This window comes from Ursus arctos, unplaced genomic scaffold (assembly GCF_023065955.2).
Source record: "Ursus arctos isolate Adak ecotype North America unplaced genomic scaffold, UrsArc2.0 scaffold_1, whole genome shotgun sequence".
NCBI lineage: Eukaryota > Metazoa > Chordata > Mammalia > Carnivora > Ursidae > Ursus > Ursus arctos.
In genome coordinates this window covers 27,027,897-27,046,532 of record NW_026622763.1, presented here as the reverse complement: position 1 = coordinate 27,046,532, position 18,636 = coordinate 27,027,897, and the positions used below count along the sequence as shown (strand labels likewise).

The window sequence follows — 18,636 nt, the reverse complement described above, 5'->3', positions numbered from 1 at the left end:
CTTTCAACAAGGCATTCAACTGGCATGCTTCCATGAGATTTGTCTATTCAGCCATATCATTCCTTCACCTTGGAATTCTATGAACAGCTGGGCGATTTTCTTAGAGTCAATGTGAAAGGGAAGATTTTTTAGCTTTCTTTTCAACCGATTTTACAAAGTATAAGTCTCTTATAAGAATATTTGCATCTAAAGTCTGCAGCAAATATATTCTTACAAAGGTATTCTTGGAAATCAGTGAATGACATTAGTCATCTCTAACAGCCACCATTTCTAAGACATTTGACTTTCCCTAAACAATGTATGCCTACGTGGGAATTGAATGTTTTTTCACGTGCTCCCCCACTCAAAAATGTGAAATTGTTTTGGCTTCCAAAACTCATGCCACAAAGTTAATCTGGCAAATGAGTTCAATTTAGCTTAGTGGAAATACTTTTTTGTATTTATTTCTAAATTTTCTGTATGTTTCATGTATGATTTTTATCCTGGAAATAAAAATGTGGGGGAAGACTGCAGCCGTAGCTAGAACACCTTACTCATAGTTATGGCAACAGGAATGCCAGAACTTCAAAAGATCAGTGCTACATATCAGGTAGATATGTAGTTGATAGGATTCTAGGAGTGTTTACACAGGCTGTTTGAGGCACAGGATAAGGCCCTACCGGCTTCAAGGCTTCAACGTGTATCACTTACCAGGCTCCCACGAAGCCAGTGTGCTGTGCTGTCTGGCAGGAAACTCTCACTGTGAGAATCATATGATAAGTAAGACTACAAGGCAAGAGATCTGTCCTTAGGGAACTGGTGTGACAGGGGAGGCTCTGGAGAAGAAGCAGAGAAGACCTGTGCCCTATCTCCAACCTCCTCACGCCATCCTAAGAGTTAAGGTAGAGTAGATGATCTTAGCGAGCTACCATTTTGATGGTAAAAATAGTCTGATCTGTGAACATGGGACAAGATGCAGATCAGGTTGATAGGAGAGTTAGGGACAAGGCTGAGTTGGTCTGGGCATTTCACAAGGGATTGGGCATGGTGCGGAATGTCATATGGTTTGTCAAACAGGTGAAATCAGCCTCACTGGGACTGGGGGAAACTGACTGAGCCAGGCCAGCACAGGGACTCAGGTTTTGGGAAAAGATTAGGTGGTGAAATAAAAAATTTTCTGGAAGCCAGGAAACTTGGCAACCAAGCTTCTACAATTCTCCCTATATTTATTTTATTAAAAATTATCTTCTATTTCTCTCACTATAAAAATGATACATGTTGATGTATAATGTTTATCTAGAACATAGTAAGTGATAGGTACTGTGTGAGACTCTTTAAAGACACTATTCATTTACTCCTCACTGGATAAAGAGGTTCTATTTTGATCTCCATTTTATAGATAAGAAAATGAAAGCTTAGAGGAGATTTGTTCAAAGTTACACCTTCCATAAGTGGCAGAGCCAAGACTCACATTCAGGTCTGTCTAATTCCAAAGCCTACCTTCTTTACCTGTTTTCTTGACCTCAATATTGCCTTCTACACCATTATTAGGAGAGAAAAAGCAACATGTGGTGGGGGGGAGGCTCTCATAACAACAACTCTAAGAAAGAAATACTAACATCTTAACAAAAATTTTTAATATTTTCCAGATGCACAAATTTCCCACATATTTATACTTATACTCTTTTTGAGTACATAAGATATTGTATCCCTGACTTTAACTTATCTCCAAATTAAGAAAAAAACACAATTATCTGGGAACTACATTTCACTAAGCTGATAAGATGTACCACATTCTAATAACCTTCCCCTATCACTGGACACTTAGGTTGTTTACAAGTTTTTACCAGTGGAAATGCGACTGTCATAAGTAATTTTGTCTGCATAAACTGCCTCCCTCATTATTTAAGATGACTGGCTCAAAAGACATGAAGATTTGAAAGGTTTTTATTCTTGACCGGCAGCATATAAAGGGCTTGACTCAATGTACATCCAACAAAATGGGATTCATCCTATTTAATTAGTTTCAATAACCTCATCTTCTTCTTCCTCTATATTTTCAAAATAGAGAAAAGGGTGCACCCTTCTACACAGTATCTCCTTTTGCTCTTTGTTATTATTATTATTATTATTATTATTATTATTATTATTATTGTCAGAGGGACTATTTTCACAATCACCCAGCATTGAAACCTGAGACTTAACTCCATGGCTAATTGGATATGGGGATAAAGAAATGAGAGAAATAAAAATTGTGTGGAATTTTCCTCTGAAAATTCTCAAGATTTAGGCCATGTCTTTCCATTTGATGTTCTTCACTCTAATCCAACCACAACTCCTTTTTGGGCTCCTGGATTCTTTTCTCCTTCTATCTTGTTCACGCTACACTCTGTTCTTGGACTACTTTCATAAACACTGAGCACATCATACAAGTGTCCCATAGATAAAGTCTCAGTGGTTCTCTATTGCTTATGTAACTCCTTTGCCTCCTTTTAATCTCCAACTACTGCCCATCAGCAACTAAACCTTATCTTTCTAGGTCCTCCTTCCTCATTAGCTTCATCTTCCCTTTGCCTCCCTGCCTTTCCAAAGAAGCAGGCTAAAGGAAAATGCATTTGACACGTATTTTATAGAGATAGAACTTGCCATTTATGTGATGATTCAGAAGGTACTACAGGACCTTACAGTACTTATCACCGTAATGTCAATTTGTGAAAGTGGCTATTAATAAAGGTTGCTGGTTGATGGCATTTTGAGATGATAGCTTATTCTGAATTTCTGGTCTCATGTTATCACAGCAAAAGCATAGAACTTGACCTTGAGTTTGATCAAGAATGCGGACCCTGGGCTCTGAGACTATTCAGCCAGTGCAGCCATCGTGTCATCTTATGCTTAATGTAATCACAACCCTTTAAAATTTCTGGCTTTTGCAGACAGGACTGGCACCCACCCTCTAGTCCAATTGTGCTGTATTAAGTTTTCTCAGCTGGTAGTTGCTCTGCTTTGAAGGGAATGCTTCATTCAGTGCTGTGCAAAAATGGAGTTCTCTTCTGTTGGCTACGGAGTACGTAGGTCAAGTGGAATTTTTGGCACTTCATTACATTCCCTGACCCTCACTAAACAAACTTCAAAATATATATATTTGCAACAATTTGAAATAAACAGTATATACAAGTGTTGATGGTAGATTTTCTGAAGAACTACCAAATGTATCAGGCCTAAGGAAAACATTCTAATGATTCTTTCAAACATGAAGATTTTAAAATTCCTATTAAACAGTCTTCTTATTTAGTCTTCTCAGGCTTTCATGACATGTCACAATTGGCTGTTTATCCAAAACTTGGCAAAAAATGATTAACAAGATATAATCATGTGCACACACTTGTGGTAATTAAACCCAGTTTATAAATCAGTGCAGGGCGGAATATGGTCACACCACTCAAGAAAGGTTGGTGACTAGCAAATAACACTTTTCTCCCCATTTATAATGAAAAATCTTATAATGTGAATGCTGTGAAGGTGATATAATAATGGGATGGTGTGGCGTAAAGGTGGAGGATTCTCATCCTTCCAAGGTTTTTAATTGGATGGATTTTCATCTGTGTGTTTTATTTTTTTCAAAGGAAGATTTAGATGACTCAAAGTTTCTTCATTTTATAGCTGTTCATCCAGTTGGGGAAAAGAAAGGAATAATTGAGACTGGGTAATAGATATTTCTCAAGATCTCCAAGACTAGGTATTGCATAGCATTAGACAGTGTACTTTCCATTTGTTTTATGACTTTGTCCAGCTACAGTTACTGGCATAAGCACTCCAGTATTTACTTGTAACTTGAAACCCCTTTCATGATATGTCTGGGCCCTAAGAGAAAAGAATTTAGATTTGAGGAATGCTTACCTTATGCCAAGCATTTTATATGCATTATCTCATTTAATTCTCATGACCACAAGGTATGGTTGATATTATTTAATCCAATTTTATGTTCTTGAGATCATAAGAGAAGTAAAGTATAGAACAAGGATTTGACTATAGAGCTCTCTTTATTTCCTTAAAGCCCAACCAAGATCCTTTCACTAGGCCACACTGGGTTTCCCATTATAGCCAGTATGTGGAGGTAATAAGAAGGGATATCCCAGCAATAAGGGATGGTCTAAACTTTGGCACAGGTTCTCCTCTGGGGTAAAATAAGAAAGAAACTAATACGATGGATTAGATTAAAGCATGTTCCCTAATGCAGTGACTGATTGAGTGAATTATGGAATATCATATCATCATTAGAGAGAATCACACAAGTCTGTCTAATGAAATGGAAGACTGTCCATGAGTTGCAAAATATTGCAGAACAATATGTGCAGTATGATAAACTTTAACACAGCAACAGTCATATGCATGTTTGTTTATATACGTATACACATAAAAACAAAAAAGTTGGTTACTTCTGCTCAGAAGGCTAAGAGTAACCAGCAGGCAAATTTCACTTTTTAATCTATATGCACCACTGTGGCTTAAATTTTTTGTGTGTGCAATTACATGTATTAAATTCACAGTCAAAAATCATGTAACGGATTAGTTCAATAATCTGTAGGAATGACTCAACCCAAGGAATGGGTGATTAAGGAGATTTAATCTCATAAAAGCAAAACTGTCCAGTCTATTTGACACTTTATCAGGCTTCAACATTACTATAGGTATATGGTGGAAGCTATAACCTCATCACTTGTATTGCACTCTGCCTTATCTGAAGAAGGTGTTAACAGAGAGCAAATGAGTTAACAGTCATTTCAAACTTAACACGTCCAAAATGGAACTTTCCAGTCTGCTCTTCTTATTCAACCCATCTGTGTCATACTACCATTTTTTCACTTGCCTAAGCCCAAACCTGAAGGGGGCACACTTGATTTCTCCTTTCCTTTTCCAACTGCATTCTGACCAGCAACAGATCCAACCTGACCCATCACCAATCTATCTCTTTAAGGACTCCACGTAAGCTATCATTACCTCTTGTCTGACCACCATGGTTGCCACCTTACAGGTAGGTCTCCCTGCTTCCATTTTGCAGCCCATTCTCCGCATGGCAGCCAGAGTGATATTTGATACTCCCTTAATTTAGCACTCTTTATGGTTTGTAATTGTACTTAGAATACAATCCAAATCTCTCAGGGAGGCCCACAAGAACTTACGTGATCTGACACCAGTCGGTCTAATCACTATGACCTTAACTCCTACTCCCACCACCCCTAGCTTGTTAGGCTTTAGCCATCCTAGCCTGCTTTCTGTTTTCCAAATACATCAAACTCTGTGGACCCCTGGGCCTTTACACTTGCTGTTTTTTTCTGCCTTCATACTCTTCTCTTAGCTTTTTACATGGATAGCACCTTATCAATCTGAATCAACGTTTTACAAATGAGCAAACTGAATTTCAGACAGTGTAAGCAGCTTATTTGTGGTCATAGCACTTTGTATATGATGAGGTTATGTTTTAAACTCATGTCTGAATTATTTCATGCTCTTCCTATTATGCTAGATAATGAAGTAAAGACAGTCCATCCTACGGCTCTGGGTCAGGTTATGACAATGAATCAGCAAATATCTACTCATTGAAAAGACCAGAAAAAAATACATTATTTTAGAAGTTCTTTTTGTAGGTTCTCCTTCCTACCTCTAGTACATTCTCCAGCTTCTGTAGGAAGACTTAGATTGGCTAAGGGGAAAATTTGAGATAGATGCATTTGGAAAATCTTGTCTTAGATATTTGAAATTAAATACTGCTTATGTAAGAAATGATAATATAATGAAATGCCCAGAAACCCTTACAACTTACTTAGTTAGATGTCCAAACAGGATTTTCATGGTGTCACGATTTGGTGGAGGGAGTTTTTGCACAAGAGACTTTATAGTTTCAATTCTTGTGTTGTAGTCTTGCTTTTCTGAAAGAAAAATAAAAGCAAGGTTAGAAAAGAATGAAATTTCATAAATGCATGAGGGTATTTCCTTAGGAAAATTTTGGAAAAAGATTTAGCAACTTAAAGTCCTAATCAGCAGCCAAAGAGAACAGGTGTATTCAACATCATTATTATGAAGTTTCTTTATTTTGACTCTGCTGTAGATCATAGTAATATGAAGCAGCAACAGTGTGGCTTTGACATAATCTTCTTGTTAAGATCAGGTATTGAATCAGTTTTATAAATGCTTTACTATTTTATAAGATTTGGTAGGGTGAAGAATGGCTTTCCAAAGACGTCCATGCCCTAATCTCTGAAACCTGTGACTATATTGTCTTCTCTGGCCAAAGAGACTTTGCCGGTGTGATTCAATTATGGACTCTGAGATGGGGAGATTATTCTGGATTATCTGAGTGGGGCCAGTATAATCACAGAGGTGGTTAAGAGAAAAGCAAGAGGATCAGAGTCAGAAAAGATGATGCCGCAGTGGAAACCTAAGGATACGTGGCTGTGTGATGAAGGACCATGGGCTAAGGAGTGAAGACAGCCTCTAATGACTGGAAGAGGCAAGGAAAGAGAGCCCCCAGAAAGAGCACAGGGCTACCAACACCTCGATCTCTGCCCAGTGAAGATGATTTCAGACTTCTGACCTCCAGGAATGTAAGATAAAAAAATAATGTTGTCTGAAGTCACCGAGTTTGTGATAATTTGTTACAGCAAGAGAAAACAAACAGATGAGGATGCACAGTGTGACTCCATTACCAATATTCTATTGTTCACTTGATTTTGTGGAAGGGGAAATAATCTTTTTTATTACTCTGTGCTATCTTTTCTCCCTAACATGTTTTGTTTTTGCTATAAAATAAAAAAGTACAAAAAATAAAAATTGAAAATATAGTAACTAATCATATACATTAGAAAAATAGGAAGTTGTTTAAAACTGCATACCACATAGATTGTTTTCCCTCATTTTGTTTCTTTTCTCCTTTATGGGCATAAATGGCATAATAAGAATTGATTTACTTGGCACCTAGAGAATTCATCTCACCATAATTTTAACCAGGACTTAGAACTATAATTATTTATTGAAACTAAACACTTTATATACATTGACTTAGGTACCTTTCGTTTCTATATTCTATCTCTAACCTCTAGCACAGAGCTCATGGTGATCCTTAAGAGGTCACTGTTGGAAAAGACAATCTATTCAGGTAATTTGTAAGGTACACACCCGCCAATATTCATTCTCTTCTTCCTTAGCAAGACAACACATTGTTGAGGGGATGGCAATGTACTTGGCTAAAAGAGGTCATTTCCCAGCTTCCTTGGCAGGTGGAGTGACCATGTGACCATGTCTGGCCAATGAGCTTTTGGTGAAAGTGATAGATGGAACTTCTGGGGAAGACATGTGCAGGGAACTCATTTAACTTTTTAGTCTTTTTACCTTTCTGCTCCCCAGAATGTAGATGGAATGGTGTGCCATCCATCTGGATGTAAAGTGGAACACACAGCTAAAAAGAGCTTCCCTGAATCTGTGGGGCAGTCAGACCAGTCCTGTACTCTCTGAGTTTCTTTAACATAAGAAAATCAGCTAGAGTGTACTGAAGCCTTTGAAGATGAGTCTCTGATACTAAAGTCTAATTCCTAATACAATGTGCTCCCAAAAGCCCAATTCATTTTCACCTGTTATTAGGTATATACACTTTACATAGTGGGGGAAGAAAGAGTTCAGAAACTGGCAGTTTTTAAATACACTGCTGCAAAAGAAATTTTTAATAAGGAATTACAGGAAAACATCCTGCAAAAGATGGTATTTGGCTAAAGTGGAGTGGGGGGCAATCTTCCTAGTAGAACTCTGCCTTGGAAACTTTTCTTCTTCCTCCCAAAACCACAAAGGCCTATAAATAATGCCTCCCACAGTTAGAGCTTTCAAAATTGCAGTTATTCTTAGAAGAGTTCCAACATAATATGGATTGGACAACTGCAAATGAAAGAGACAAAGGGGGGAGAGAGAGAGAGAAATTGAAAAAAGAAGAAAAAGAAAAAGAAAAGCCAGTTCCAACATCATAGCAGACAGAAGATAAAATCTTTCTGTCAAAAGTGTAGAAAGCCCCTTTGTAGCTTAATGATGGTAAGAATATGTGATGCTTCATAGGGCCAGTTGGATACTATGGGATATAACAAACTCAGAAAAATAAGTTAAACAACTCAATAAAGATGAGAGTGAAATTGGTATTGGATGTCCTGGGCAAAGCTCTAAGGATACTCGGATACCTTGTTTCTAGTCATCTGAAGCTAATACCACACACCAATTATTATATATAAGTATATTGACATATATATATATATATATACATATATATCTATGTGTATCCATATACAAATACATATACATACATTTATGTATTCACAAGGTGGGGACATTCTGCATAGTTTGGCCTGATGCTAGTAGTATAATTTCCCTGAGGAGCTGGTGAACCACTAGATTCAAGCAATAAAAATGATGTTGGGAGAGGAGAGGAAACCTTTCTAATTTCACTGAAATCTCATGCCATAGAATGATCAGATCAATGTCAGAGCCTTCAAAAAAGGGATCAGTTGGCACTGGGGATAACAGAGGTAGCAGCCATAAATTAAGTTTGAGAAACAATAAGTGGAGAGTGGTCTAAAAGGCTACATCCAGCAAACCTCAGTTTTAGGGAACATATGACTCTGGTTTAAGAAAGGTTGGGGGTTGCTTAATTGGAAATGTTTGAATTCGCAAGGTCACTGCCATGGTGCTTGAGCAGAAATTAAAACTTTAATAAGTTTGTGAAACCATTAGATAAAAGAACTATAAACTTCCCTAGACAGAGTCCCTTTGCTCTCTTCTGTGTTGCATTGCACTTAAGACATTCTATTTATACAACATTCCACATGGTATTTCAATGGCTTGAATGCCTGTCAAGTTCTCCCATTTACCTGAGAGTTTTCCCATAAAGCTAGACAGCTTTTATACTGGCATATAGCAGGTTAAGTGAATGAAGAAAGAATTAGCGAACAAATGAACATGGATTGGAATACACAGACCTTGGTTTGAGTTCTGTAACAGCTTTTTATCAGCTGTGTGGTCTTGGACAAGTTTCTCATTTTCTTTGAATAATATTTCAAAGGCCAGTTTTATGGATTAAACAAGATAGTATGTAATGTACCTAGCACAATGACCAGTAAAAAGTAAGTACTCTATAAATATTCACCCCTTTCTCACCCTCACCTTTTTTGAAGCCTGTGCTGGTTCTGGTTGACCTTTTATTTTCAGCAGTGAACATTCTGTCTGGTTGCAGTGACCATTCCAAATGTAATTGCCGATACTGGAAGTAAGCTGGGGCCAGTGGGTGACAATACAATTGCTATGGTAGCCTGACATTTCACAATGCACTGGATACTTTGATCACCAGAGACTGACGATCTGACTGGTGAGCAGTTCAGTTACATTTAAGAATCCTTATAAAAGTATATGGTGGTTCCCATGTCTGCTTATAAGAAACATTCGACACGAAGGCTCTTTTATAAGAATATTTTTTCTCTCTTTCCCTAGTTTCACACATACTTGAGAAATTGCACAATTGAATAGTGGTACACACAAGTTTGTGGCTAAGTTACATTTCAGTACTGAAGGGGGAACGGAACAATGGTTCAGAGAAAGCTGAAAGGTTATTAAGGAAGAGAAATTTACTTTCCTTACAACATAATCAGAACAAAATCTTTGAAAAGGTTATAAGAAAGCAGTGGGTTTCCCATTCAAATCAATACCACACCCATTCTTCCATAGCTTGTAAAATCAGGAAATAACACAAACACTTCTAAGTGGAGGAACATCTGAAAATACAATTGGATACATTAAAATCGAAATGACACCTTTTCAGATCTGGTTTATTGATGTGTCATATAAGGAATTGGAATCCACATACATAATACAGGACTGGTTAATGAGCTAAGATTCATATCCAGCTTACTAAAGATGTGTCAACTGTCTTCAATTGATTCAGTGAGCATCTGAAAGACAGCATTTTCTATTAATATTTCTCCTTCAGCATATGGTTTCTCATTATTGTGAAGTATTGAGAGTTCTGAGAAGACTTTGAGATATCTCTTGACTTTTTTACATTATGACCTAAGGGAGGGAGAGAACTTTTTCTACACGGAGAATTAGAGAAACTCTTAGGTAAATTGTGAGGCTTACACAAAATCTTTCCAGTAATAAGAAACTCCATAATTCTTCTCCCTTTCTCTCACTTTTGCTCCTACCCTCATTTCCTTATGACTTATTTTTGTTTCTACTCTACGCTTTTTAATACTTCTGTTTTAGTTCTCCACCCATATCTCAACCTCCTTGCCAGTCTCTAAACTGTGAACATAACCTCAGGTCTAATTGTACACAAAATCTTTCTGTAGTGCTTCATTTTTGCCACTAGTGAGTGGCAAAGAATGTCTATGTAAAAATACATATAATGTGCATGTATATTATTTAAATAGTAAATGGTCTTTCTAATGCCTATCCTTCACCCACTTGGCCCCATATTCTCAAACTACACCAAACTCTGTTGTAAATGAGCTTCTTCACAAACAACTCTAAGCTACTTAGAGAAGTAACAGCTCTTACATGATACGAAATAGCCTTTAATGTTATGATAAGGATATGGCTTTATAGTTTTGTCCTGATTCATGGCTTTAAGGACACATTTTAAAAAAACATATAGTTTATGATAGTTACATTTACATTTGTCTGCATGAAATGTTGCTACTAAAACGAGGACATTTACAACCAAATGCCTTTTCTTCAAAGAGATAAGATAAAGTTATAAAATGATGGAAAGAGCTCTGTGCAGTGCAGTGCACTCTGGACCTGGTGACCTCCGGACACTTTTCTGGTCTTATCATCCATACGTTTATTAGTCTTAACTTATTTATAGCCACATGTTAAGTCATATCCTAATATTAATTCTTCTTTGTTATGTAGGTTCACCCAGAGGAAGAAAAGACCAAATTCTCGTAGCAGCCAATATATGGGGAGTACTATTCATTCTATTTATCTGTAATTCTTAAAGGACGATTATACCCCTTTGTTTTAAAAAGGTCAGTAATATCACAACTGTTCTGCTTCTGAACGTTATTCTGGGATGTATAATGCATCCTGTATGAAAAATGGTAGTCACTTATACTTTAGGGCCATATTTGGAAGAAAGCAACTGAGTTTCTATTCACTTTATACTTTTTTGTATCATGACCATTTCAGAATTTAGGTAGAAACTGCCCTGGCTTATAGGAGGAATGAGTATCTTCAGATAACACTTTACTTGTTATTATACCCTACAACTGGATACAAGCCTTTGAGGATGTGCCTTTAATTATAAAACTTGAGTTAAAGTTTTATAGCTCTATGTTATAAAGTTGAGGAATCATCCAAGTCATGACAATTGCTTGATACATTTTTAAAAATAACTTGCATCTACTTTAGGGAGAAACAACTGGGGGCAAATTCAGGACTCATAAACAGATGCAAATAGACATATACTTCAAACTCATGTTATAAAATATGAGAAGTTATATATCATGAAGGAGTCTGAAAGAACTAGGTGAGAATTCTTGTTCTGCTATATGATTTGGGGCAACATATGATATGTTGCTTGAACTCTTGATGCTTCCCATGCCTTAAAAATCCCAAAAGCCCATACCTCGTAGGACTGTTTGTAGAATTAAACCTTTCAGTGAACATCAATGCACAGATAGAGAGTGTTCATTCAATGTAAGTCCTCTTCCCATTAAAATCTTTCTTTTGAATCATCCTATCAGCCCTGGCATATGATTGCTTATAGTTCAAGGCTGTTTCCAAAATCATATGAAGCCATAAATTTTAATCTTCAGTATCCTTTCCTATAAACAGGAACAGCTCACAATATGTGATAGCTTTGTAAATACACAGAATACTGTTGATTATCAAAGAGTGTTTGGTCATAATTCATAAGTAGGTATAGTGTATCATAAATAGAACTGTCATTATGTCATAAACTAGAAATAACCAAGGCCTTCAGGTTAACCTGTGGTTGGCACTTCACAATTTTTCAAGATTCCACCCACCCCACTCCTCATACCCCTCTAAACCAGAAAAGCCTTATTTTATATTTAATTAAAAGGAAGGCATATTCTCAATGCCGCGGATTCCTGTTAAATTTGACTTTAGGTGTTGATAATCTATGTCAAAACAGTTCAAATTGAGAACAGAGGTAGAGGTATGTAGCTTGCAGGGCAGGAAAGACATGGTAGGAACTGAATCTACTTGACTCAGATAAGACCTCTTTCTTTCTCTAGCGTGAATCACTTGAGAAGTAGAATGAATCACCTCACTGGTACACTTGTATTCAGTTTCTCCTTCTAGGAGATGTTAATATTTTGTCTGAGTTTTGAATAAAGAAGGCTTTCAGGAATTGTAAAGATGAAGTAACTCTCCATAGCTAATAAACGTCGGTAATGAAAATACTATGGCCAATTGATTGCCATAAGTCCGTGGATTCCCTAACCTGTGAGGAAAGCTTCAGCATAATGGCTACTGTCATTTCCAGAGGCCATTTCTGATCCTCGTGCAGGAGGAGGCAGGCCATCCAGAGCATGCTGTTAGGAACAAGCCTAATCTTGTTAGGTGCGACCTCGGTGTCTTTCCACCTCTACTCCTACTCATTGGCAATGAACAATTAGAAAATTAAAGAAATTAACTAGAAAATTAAAAAGAAAAAAACGAGTTCTTAAATAATTCTTTAGAGTATTGGACACATACATGGTTGAAGACAAAATATTAATTAAGAGCCATGTGCAACCTGTGGCAGATACAACGTTGATCCCTGTCTTCCGTCATTTGACAATCCCTGGGGGCAGATAAAATGCAAAATACGTCATTAGAGATATTTAAATTTAAGACATAATATAGGTATCAGTGAAGTTTATATGTTTCTTCCTACTGAAGGGATCCTCTAAGTTGATTGTTAAACTCAAAATTCTTCTGACGTGTCAGCTCATTAAATCAAAAAAATTCAATAACTGAGAAATGTACTTAATAACAAATCAGCGAATGTAAAATTTTATTTAATCATTTTCTGAGGGTCTTAGAATTATTCTTAACGTCTTTATATATTCTAAACATTCCCCCTATACACTCAGGAAAATAATAAAATAAAAATCCCCTTTCTTTTTCATGTGACTGTATCTATGTTATTCTAGGGACTTCAGGGGCATTGACCTCACATTGAGGGAGGACTATTTTGGAAAAAGTATTCAAGTTTTAATAGTAACTTTTAAGAAAGGGCATGATTGCTTCGGTGCAACCAATTTTGGGATGAAGCATTTCCTAAAATTCACCACTGTCTCTTAAACCCCTCTTCCTCAGTTTTGCAGTATTGCCCCTCTTTGTCTGAATTGAAGACTAAAGCAATGGCTGACACCCCAGTAGCAATCTTTACGGGAAAAGCATGATTGTATTGTCCTCCCTAGAATTTCTTGTTTCCAAAGTAATTTTGGAGGTGTCATGGTGGCCAAGTATATTTCTGTAACTTACAAATGATACTAATACATCCTCAGGCGATAGTCTGTGCTGAGAAAATAAAGCTTACTAGTTTATTTCTTTGAAATTCAGTTCTCCTGTGAGAATTTTCTTTAAACTATACTTATTCAAGCATATCTGCTTTTACAAGTTAAAAAAAAAAAAAAGAAGTTACCTTTTGAGTCATTTGACATCTTTCTAATCATAAACCAGTAATCCTTTTCAAGTATTCAAGTAGCAATTCATATGAAGCATTATCTTTGTATATTTTCATGAGGGTCCTACAAATACTTTTCTAGATTCGAAGTTTTTAATATGTGTCTACCTCCTTCCATTGGTAGATAAAATAAATTTATAGGGGATTTAAAAAATTTCACTTAAAAACAACTAGGACCTGTCACACAATTAAGTAAAATATGAACTAAGAAATATTTTCCCCTGTCTTCTAGGTTAAACATATATATATTTTTAAAAGCATATCCATAACTATTCATTTAGAGCAAAAGACCTCTGAAAAAGAGATAGTGGTTAGTATAGTGAACTGTTTTTTCCAGCCAGTCCATATGACATGGCCACACAGTGACACTGAGAACAGGAGAGAGTTAATAGCACAAGCATCAAAATCCTTTAAGAAATGGAAAATAAAATAATTTTATGATTCAGCTTTTTTTTTTTTTTAATTGTGAGACTATTGTAAAAGAAGAAAAACAGGCAACATGTGGTAACTTTAGTCAGCATTTCTGAACTGGGAATGATAAACACCTCTGCCTGGCTCTGGCATTTATCAGGACTGAGATATTATTACCACATAGAGTCACAGCATGGTTACTGTTATCATCGGAAAAAAGAGCCAGCTAATCTTAATGGTTTGTAAAGCCGTTACCTGCACTGGTCTGACATTTATCATGATCATTTTACCACATGGGTCCTACATAGCAAAGGTCTTTTATCTGGAAGGGACATCACTATGAATTATTATTTGCAGCTAGGTAGAAAATTGTATGTTGTAGATACCTTTTCTCATTATAAATCACATAGTCACATTTCACCATTTTCCCCAGAAAGCTGCTGAGCCCAGGTTTTTTTGCCACAGCTTGCTTTGCTCTCCATCTCTCTCTCTCTTTATGGTTTCTTGAAAATATTAGCCATTTTTTATTAATATCCTTAATATAATTTTTGAAAAACTATATGGTAGGTAAACATACGAACATACTTTCATTATAGTTAGGGGACTGTCCTCCACATTCTGTAAAGGGACTGTACCGTACTTTGAGAAATGGAAGTTGATGAACTGTCTACTTTTGTTGTTGTTTTCGTTGTTATTTTAAATGCTTATTCTCTTTTCTGTCTTGGTGGCCAGACTTTGCTCTGTTTTTGACCTTGTCAATGGAATATTTACCAGTAGATCGGACAAAATTTCTGATGTTTGATTTGAAGTACTCAAAAACACTTATGCCATTTCTTGCTTGAAATCCTTAGCTTGGAAATGTGCTCTCATGGGGAGTAAAATACACTTTTATTCTGTTGGATGGTGAGTTTTTTCAGACTTTGTTTTAGTAAGTTACAATGGAGTAGAAGGTTCCTCCAACAAATTTGTTTAAAAAGGATCTTAGCTTCTATCCGTGTCTGTGTCCTAATGAAACACATTATTATATAGAAGAAATAAGGATATTCAAAGGTACAATGTTTTAGAACCATGGGACCAAGTCAGTAAAGTGAAATGCATTAATTTGACAATGGAAAATTACAACGAAAAGCCCAAGTTGTTTACCATGGGAAAGAAATGAACAAATCCTCTCTTTTAAAAAGATTGAGACGACTAATCTTCTGAAAGAGATATTTATATATTTTCTTCTTTCTCAAGTGTTCCATTAGGAATAAACAAGCCAGAAATTCTGCACTTTTATAATGAAGAGGGAGGAGAATTCCTTGCCATTTTTGCATTTAGGAAGAAATGTGCAAGAAGAATGTGACAATTTAAGCAAATCAAGATTGTTTCAAATGGATCACAAACGGGACTTTGTGGGATATTTTATACTAGCATGTGAAGCAAACAGTAAATTCGAAAGGAGGATTTTCTCAATGGTCTAGTTCTGATGTGTTTTCCCATTTCTTTGTGTGTTTAAAAGAGGTTTGGATGTGGTGTTTTAATATTGCTTCGACTCTTTTGCAAATGAGTTCTGGAGAAATATTCGCACATGAAGGAAAGCCGATGTGCTGTAATGCTGACAGCAGCTGGGGGGATATGAATGAAGAAACCAGATTCCCAAGGCTGGATTTAGCAAAAATAAACATCTATCATTCCATTAAAAAAATTACCATTTTACATATTTATAGGTATCTATAGCAGACCACTGTCCCTTTGATAAAAACAATATATATATTTTTTTCTCAAGTAAATTCATTCTTGAAGGGATGGGATAAAAACTTGAAGCTGATGTGCGGGATTTTGCAGGGCTGTGCATTAGTTTGCTGCCCTGGTTACATTTGGTTACACGTTAACTTTTGCATTATTACACATTTCTTCCAAAGGAAACAGTTTCTGTTTCAGGGACCTGTGAGACATGCTTGCATAAATTTGGGTGTGGCCTGAGGGAGGGGATGGCTGGAGAAGGTCATTTGTGAGATTAACCTGTACTTTTACTGCTCAAAATGAGTTGCACGCACTTCGGTTCAGTCATCTAAAATTTCATTGTAAAGGGGTGGTCCAATATACCAACACACCGCCTTACCAATCAGATAAAAGGCTACACTGATTTCAAACAAACAAACAACAAACCAGCTTTTTACTCTTCAATTTCAGAATGACTCTTTTGTTCTAGTTTCACATTTTCCTGCCATTATTGCCCCCCAAATACTGTAACCTGGGAGCGTTTACAGTAATTAGCCAGGGGCTTTGCTGCTTGGATTTTTCTTCTTTTCTGGGGAACTGGGTGAATCGTCGAGTGCTAATGAAAGTCGGAGACTTCTAGCAGTAGTTCGAGCCAGGCACAGCGCGGGCAGACGCTTTAAGCTTCCCACTGTGCTGCAGAGCAAGCCTCCCCGCTGTTATGTTTACCATAGTTTTAATGTCTGTGAAAAAAATTCCTGATGCAACCGAATTATGCTATGCCCTCTTGTTTGTCTAACCCTACCCCCCCCCCCCCCCAATTTGGCAGATTCCTGTTGCCCCTGCCTATTACAGAAATCTCCTTCTCAACTTTGTGGCCATCTTACCACTTCAATTCTTGCCAGGAGAGCCCAGCTGCTTTGCAGCCATGTCTGAAGGACCACATGCAGTCTATCTAGAAGTTTCCGGAGGATTACACACACCTTACTCTACTTATGCCGCCTAATAACGGACATCCCCCTTTCTGCTGCATTAGAATTTCATCAGAGGTAACGTTAAAGCACCAAAATTAATCATCGGTTTTGACAAAACTAGCTTAAAAATGTACATGTACTTGGTAAAGGCACTGTGTCTTTAAAGGAATCTATTGAAAGACCTCAAACAATCACTGCAAACTAAATAATGTGCTCTAAGATGAAAACAACCAGTCTGTGATTTGACTTGATTTATTCTTTGTCCTTTTCTTAAAAATGGTTATCTCAAAGAAAATGACCATTCCATTATATTGTAAATTGATGAATTCACCAAGTGTGATGTACAGTGAAGTTTTTAATGAATATTCATACAACTCTTTCAATCCATTAACAGGACTTAAGACAATGAGGATGCAACTCACTCCCATTTAGATAGTAGAGGGAAAATGGAATTAATAGCATAAACAGCGCTCGGAAAGTTTAACTTTAATGTATCAAACTCCAGGTGCCAGAGTTTGAGGAAAATAACCAATAATAGCCATTTTTTACATATTTGATGGGACTGATTATGCAATGTGCAACTCTAAATGGCTTATAGCACATTGTAGCATGGTTCCATCCCATTGGCTACAGTAGGGTGCAGGCAGATGGATGACAGTGACAGGGAGAGAAGTGCTTTTGCTTAGCCGTGCGTTAAGATGCCATCCAGAAGCTCTGTGCACTGCAGACACTTCATTAGGATGCCAGGATAATGGTAAACTACCACTCAGAGTGACACCCCATTTCCTGCTTACTGAGCGCTCCAACCTCGGCAGATGTCAACAATCTCACAGTGCTACAGAGCAGACCTAACTTTCCAGCCACTTTGACTCCAATTTTTTCCTCCTAACAGTGCCATACATTATGTGCAATATGTAACGGCAAACACCTCACCAAAAACAAAATCTGCCCAGTTCGTTATGACTGGAGTGCTTAATTTTTTTTTTCTTTTAAAAGATGAGGTACAGTGAGTTGGGTAAGAGAATACGTCCACTCACTAATCTAACCTCAAAATTTTCTTGCTATGATTTCCATTTGCTAATCAGTTCAAAGTGTTAATTGTGTGGTGAACTCTGATTAATAGTAGTTAAACTCTGATCACAGGGGATATGACTGTTTCTTTTAATTAATGTCCGTTCCAAAGGTAAGAGGACGTGGAATTCCTTTGTTAAAGATTTTAGACTCTGTTTCGGTGTGGTTCTTAGTTGTCTGCCAAGAAAAGGCTCACTTGAGCATCTGGATGGTATTTCCTCTGCAAATGTATAACTTGAGGCCATTCGCACACCACCTTACCAGCAATTCAAGCCAATAGAAACTTCTTTTTTTCTATGGTGTAAAGTCCAAAATTCTTTTTATAAAGGACCAAGGTGTAATTTAGATAATGGAAAAAAATTCCCCAAATGGAAAAATAATACTTTGAAATCTGTCATCATGATAAATGATTGATTTACATTTTGTGATTCTGAGCATCTTCTTAGAGGTTCAAAGGGCCTTGCAAATGGCAGGACTAAAAATAAATGTCCTCCTCTCAGACCTGTTACCATTTCCAGGTAAAGACGCAAATGTAAAGAAGTCATAGGCAGGGGTCACACTCCAAAGGAGAATTTGAATGCAAACTTTCAATGTGATGTCCTTTAAAAAGAGGTGATGCAAATCTTGACTTTTGGTTTTTAAAGTGGGATCTAGTTGGCAACACCTAACCACCTCTTGAAACCTGTCACTAACTAGGTTTGAATACAAAGAAAATAGACGAGAATTCTTAAAATAAACAGGAACTGACGGTCAACATGGTGTCAAAGAATT

General features: G+C 36.8%; 1 protein-coding gene across 1 annotated transcript in view; it reads right to left on the bottom strand.

The window, feature by feature from the left end:
* Positions 1-18,636, bottom strand: part of ARHGAP15 (Rho GTPase activating protein 15) — a 596,409-nt gene that overhangs the window by 54,393 nt on the left and 523,380 nt on the right. Inside the window, exon 13 of the mRNA XM_026510055.4 lies at positions 5,801-5,906. Within this exon, the coding sequence (XP_026365840.1) occupies positions 5,801-5,906 (106 nt within the window). The remainder of the gene's footprint in view (positions 1-5,800; positions 5,907-18,636) is intronic.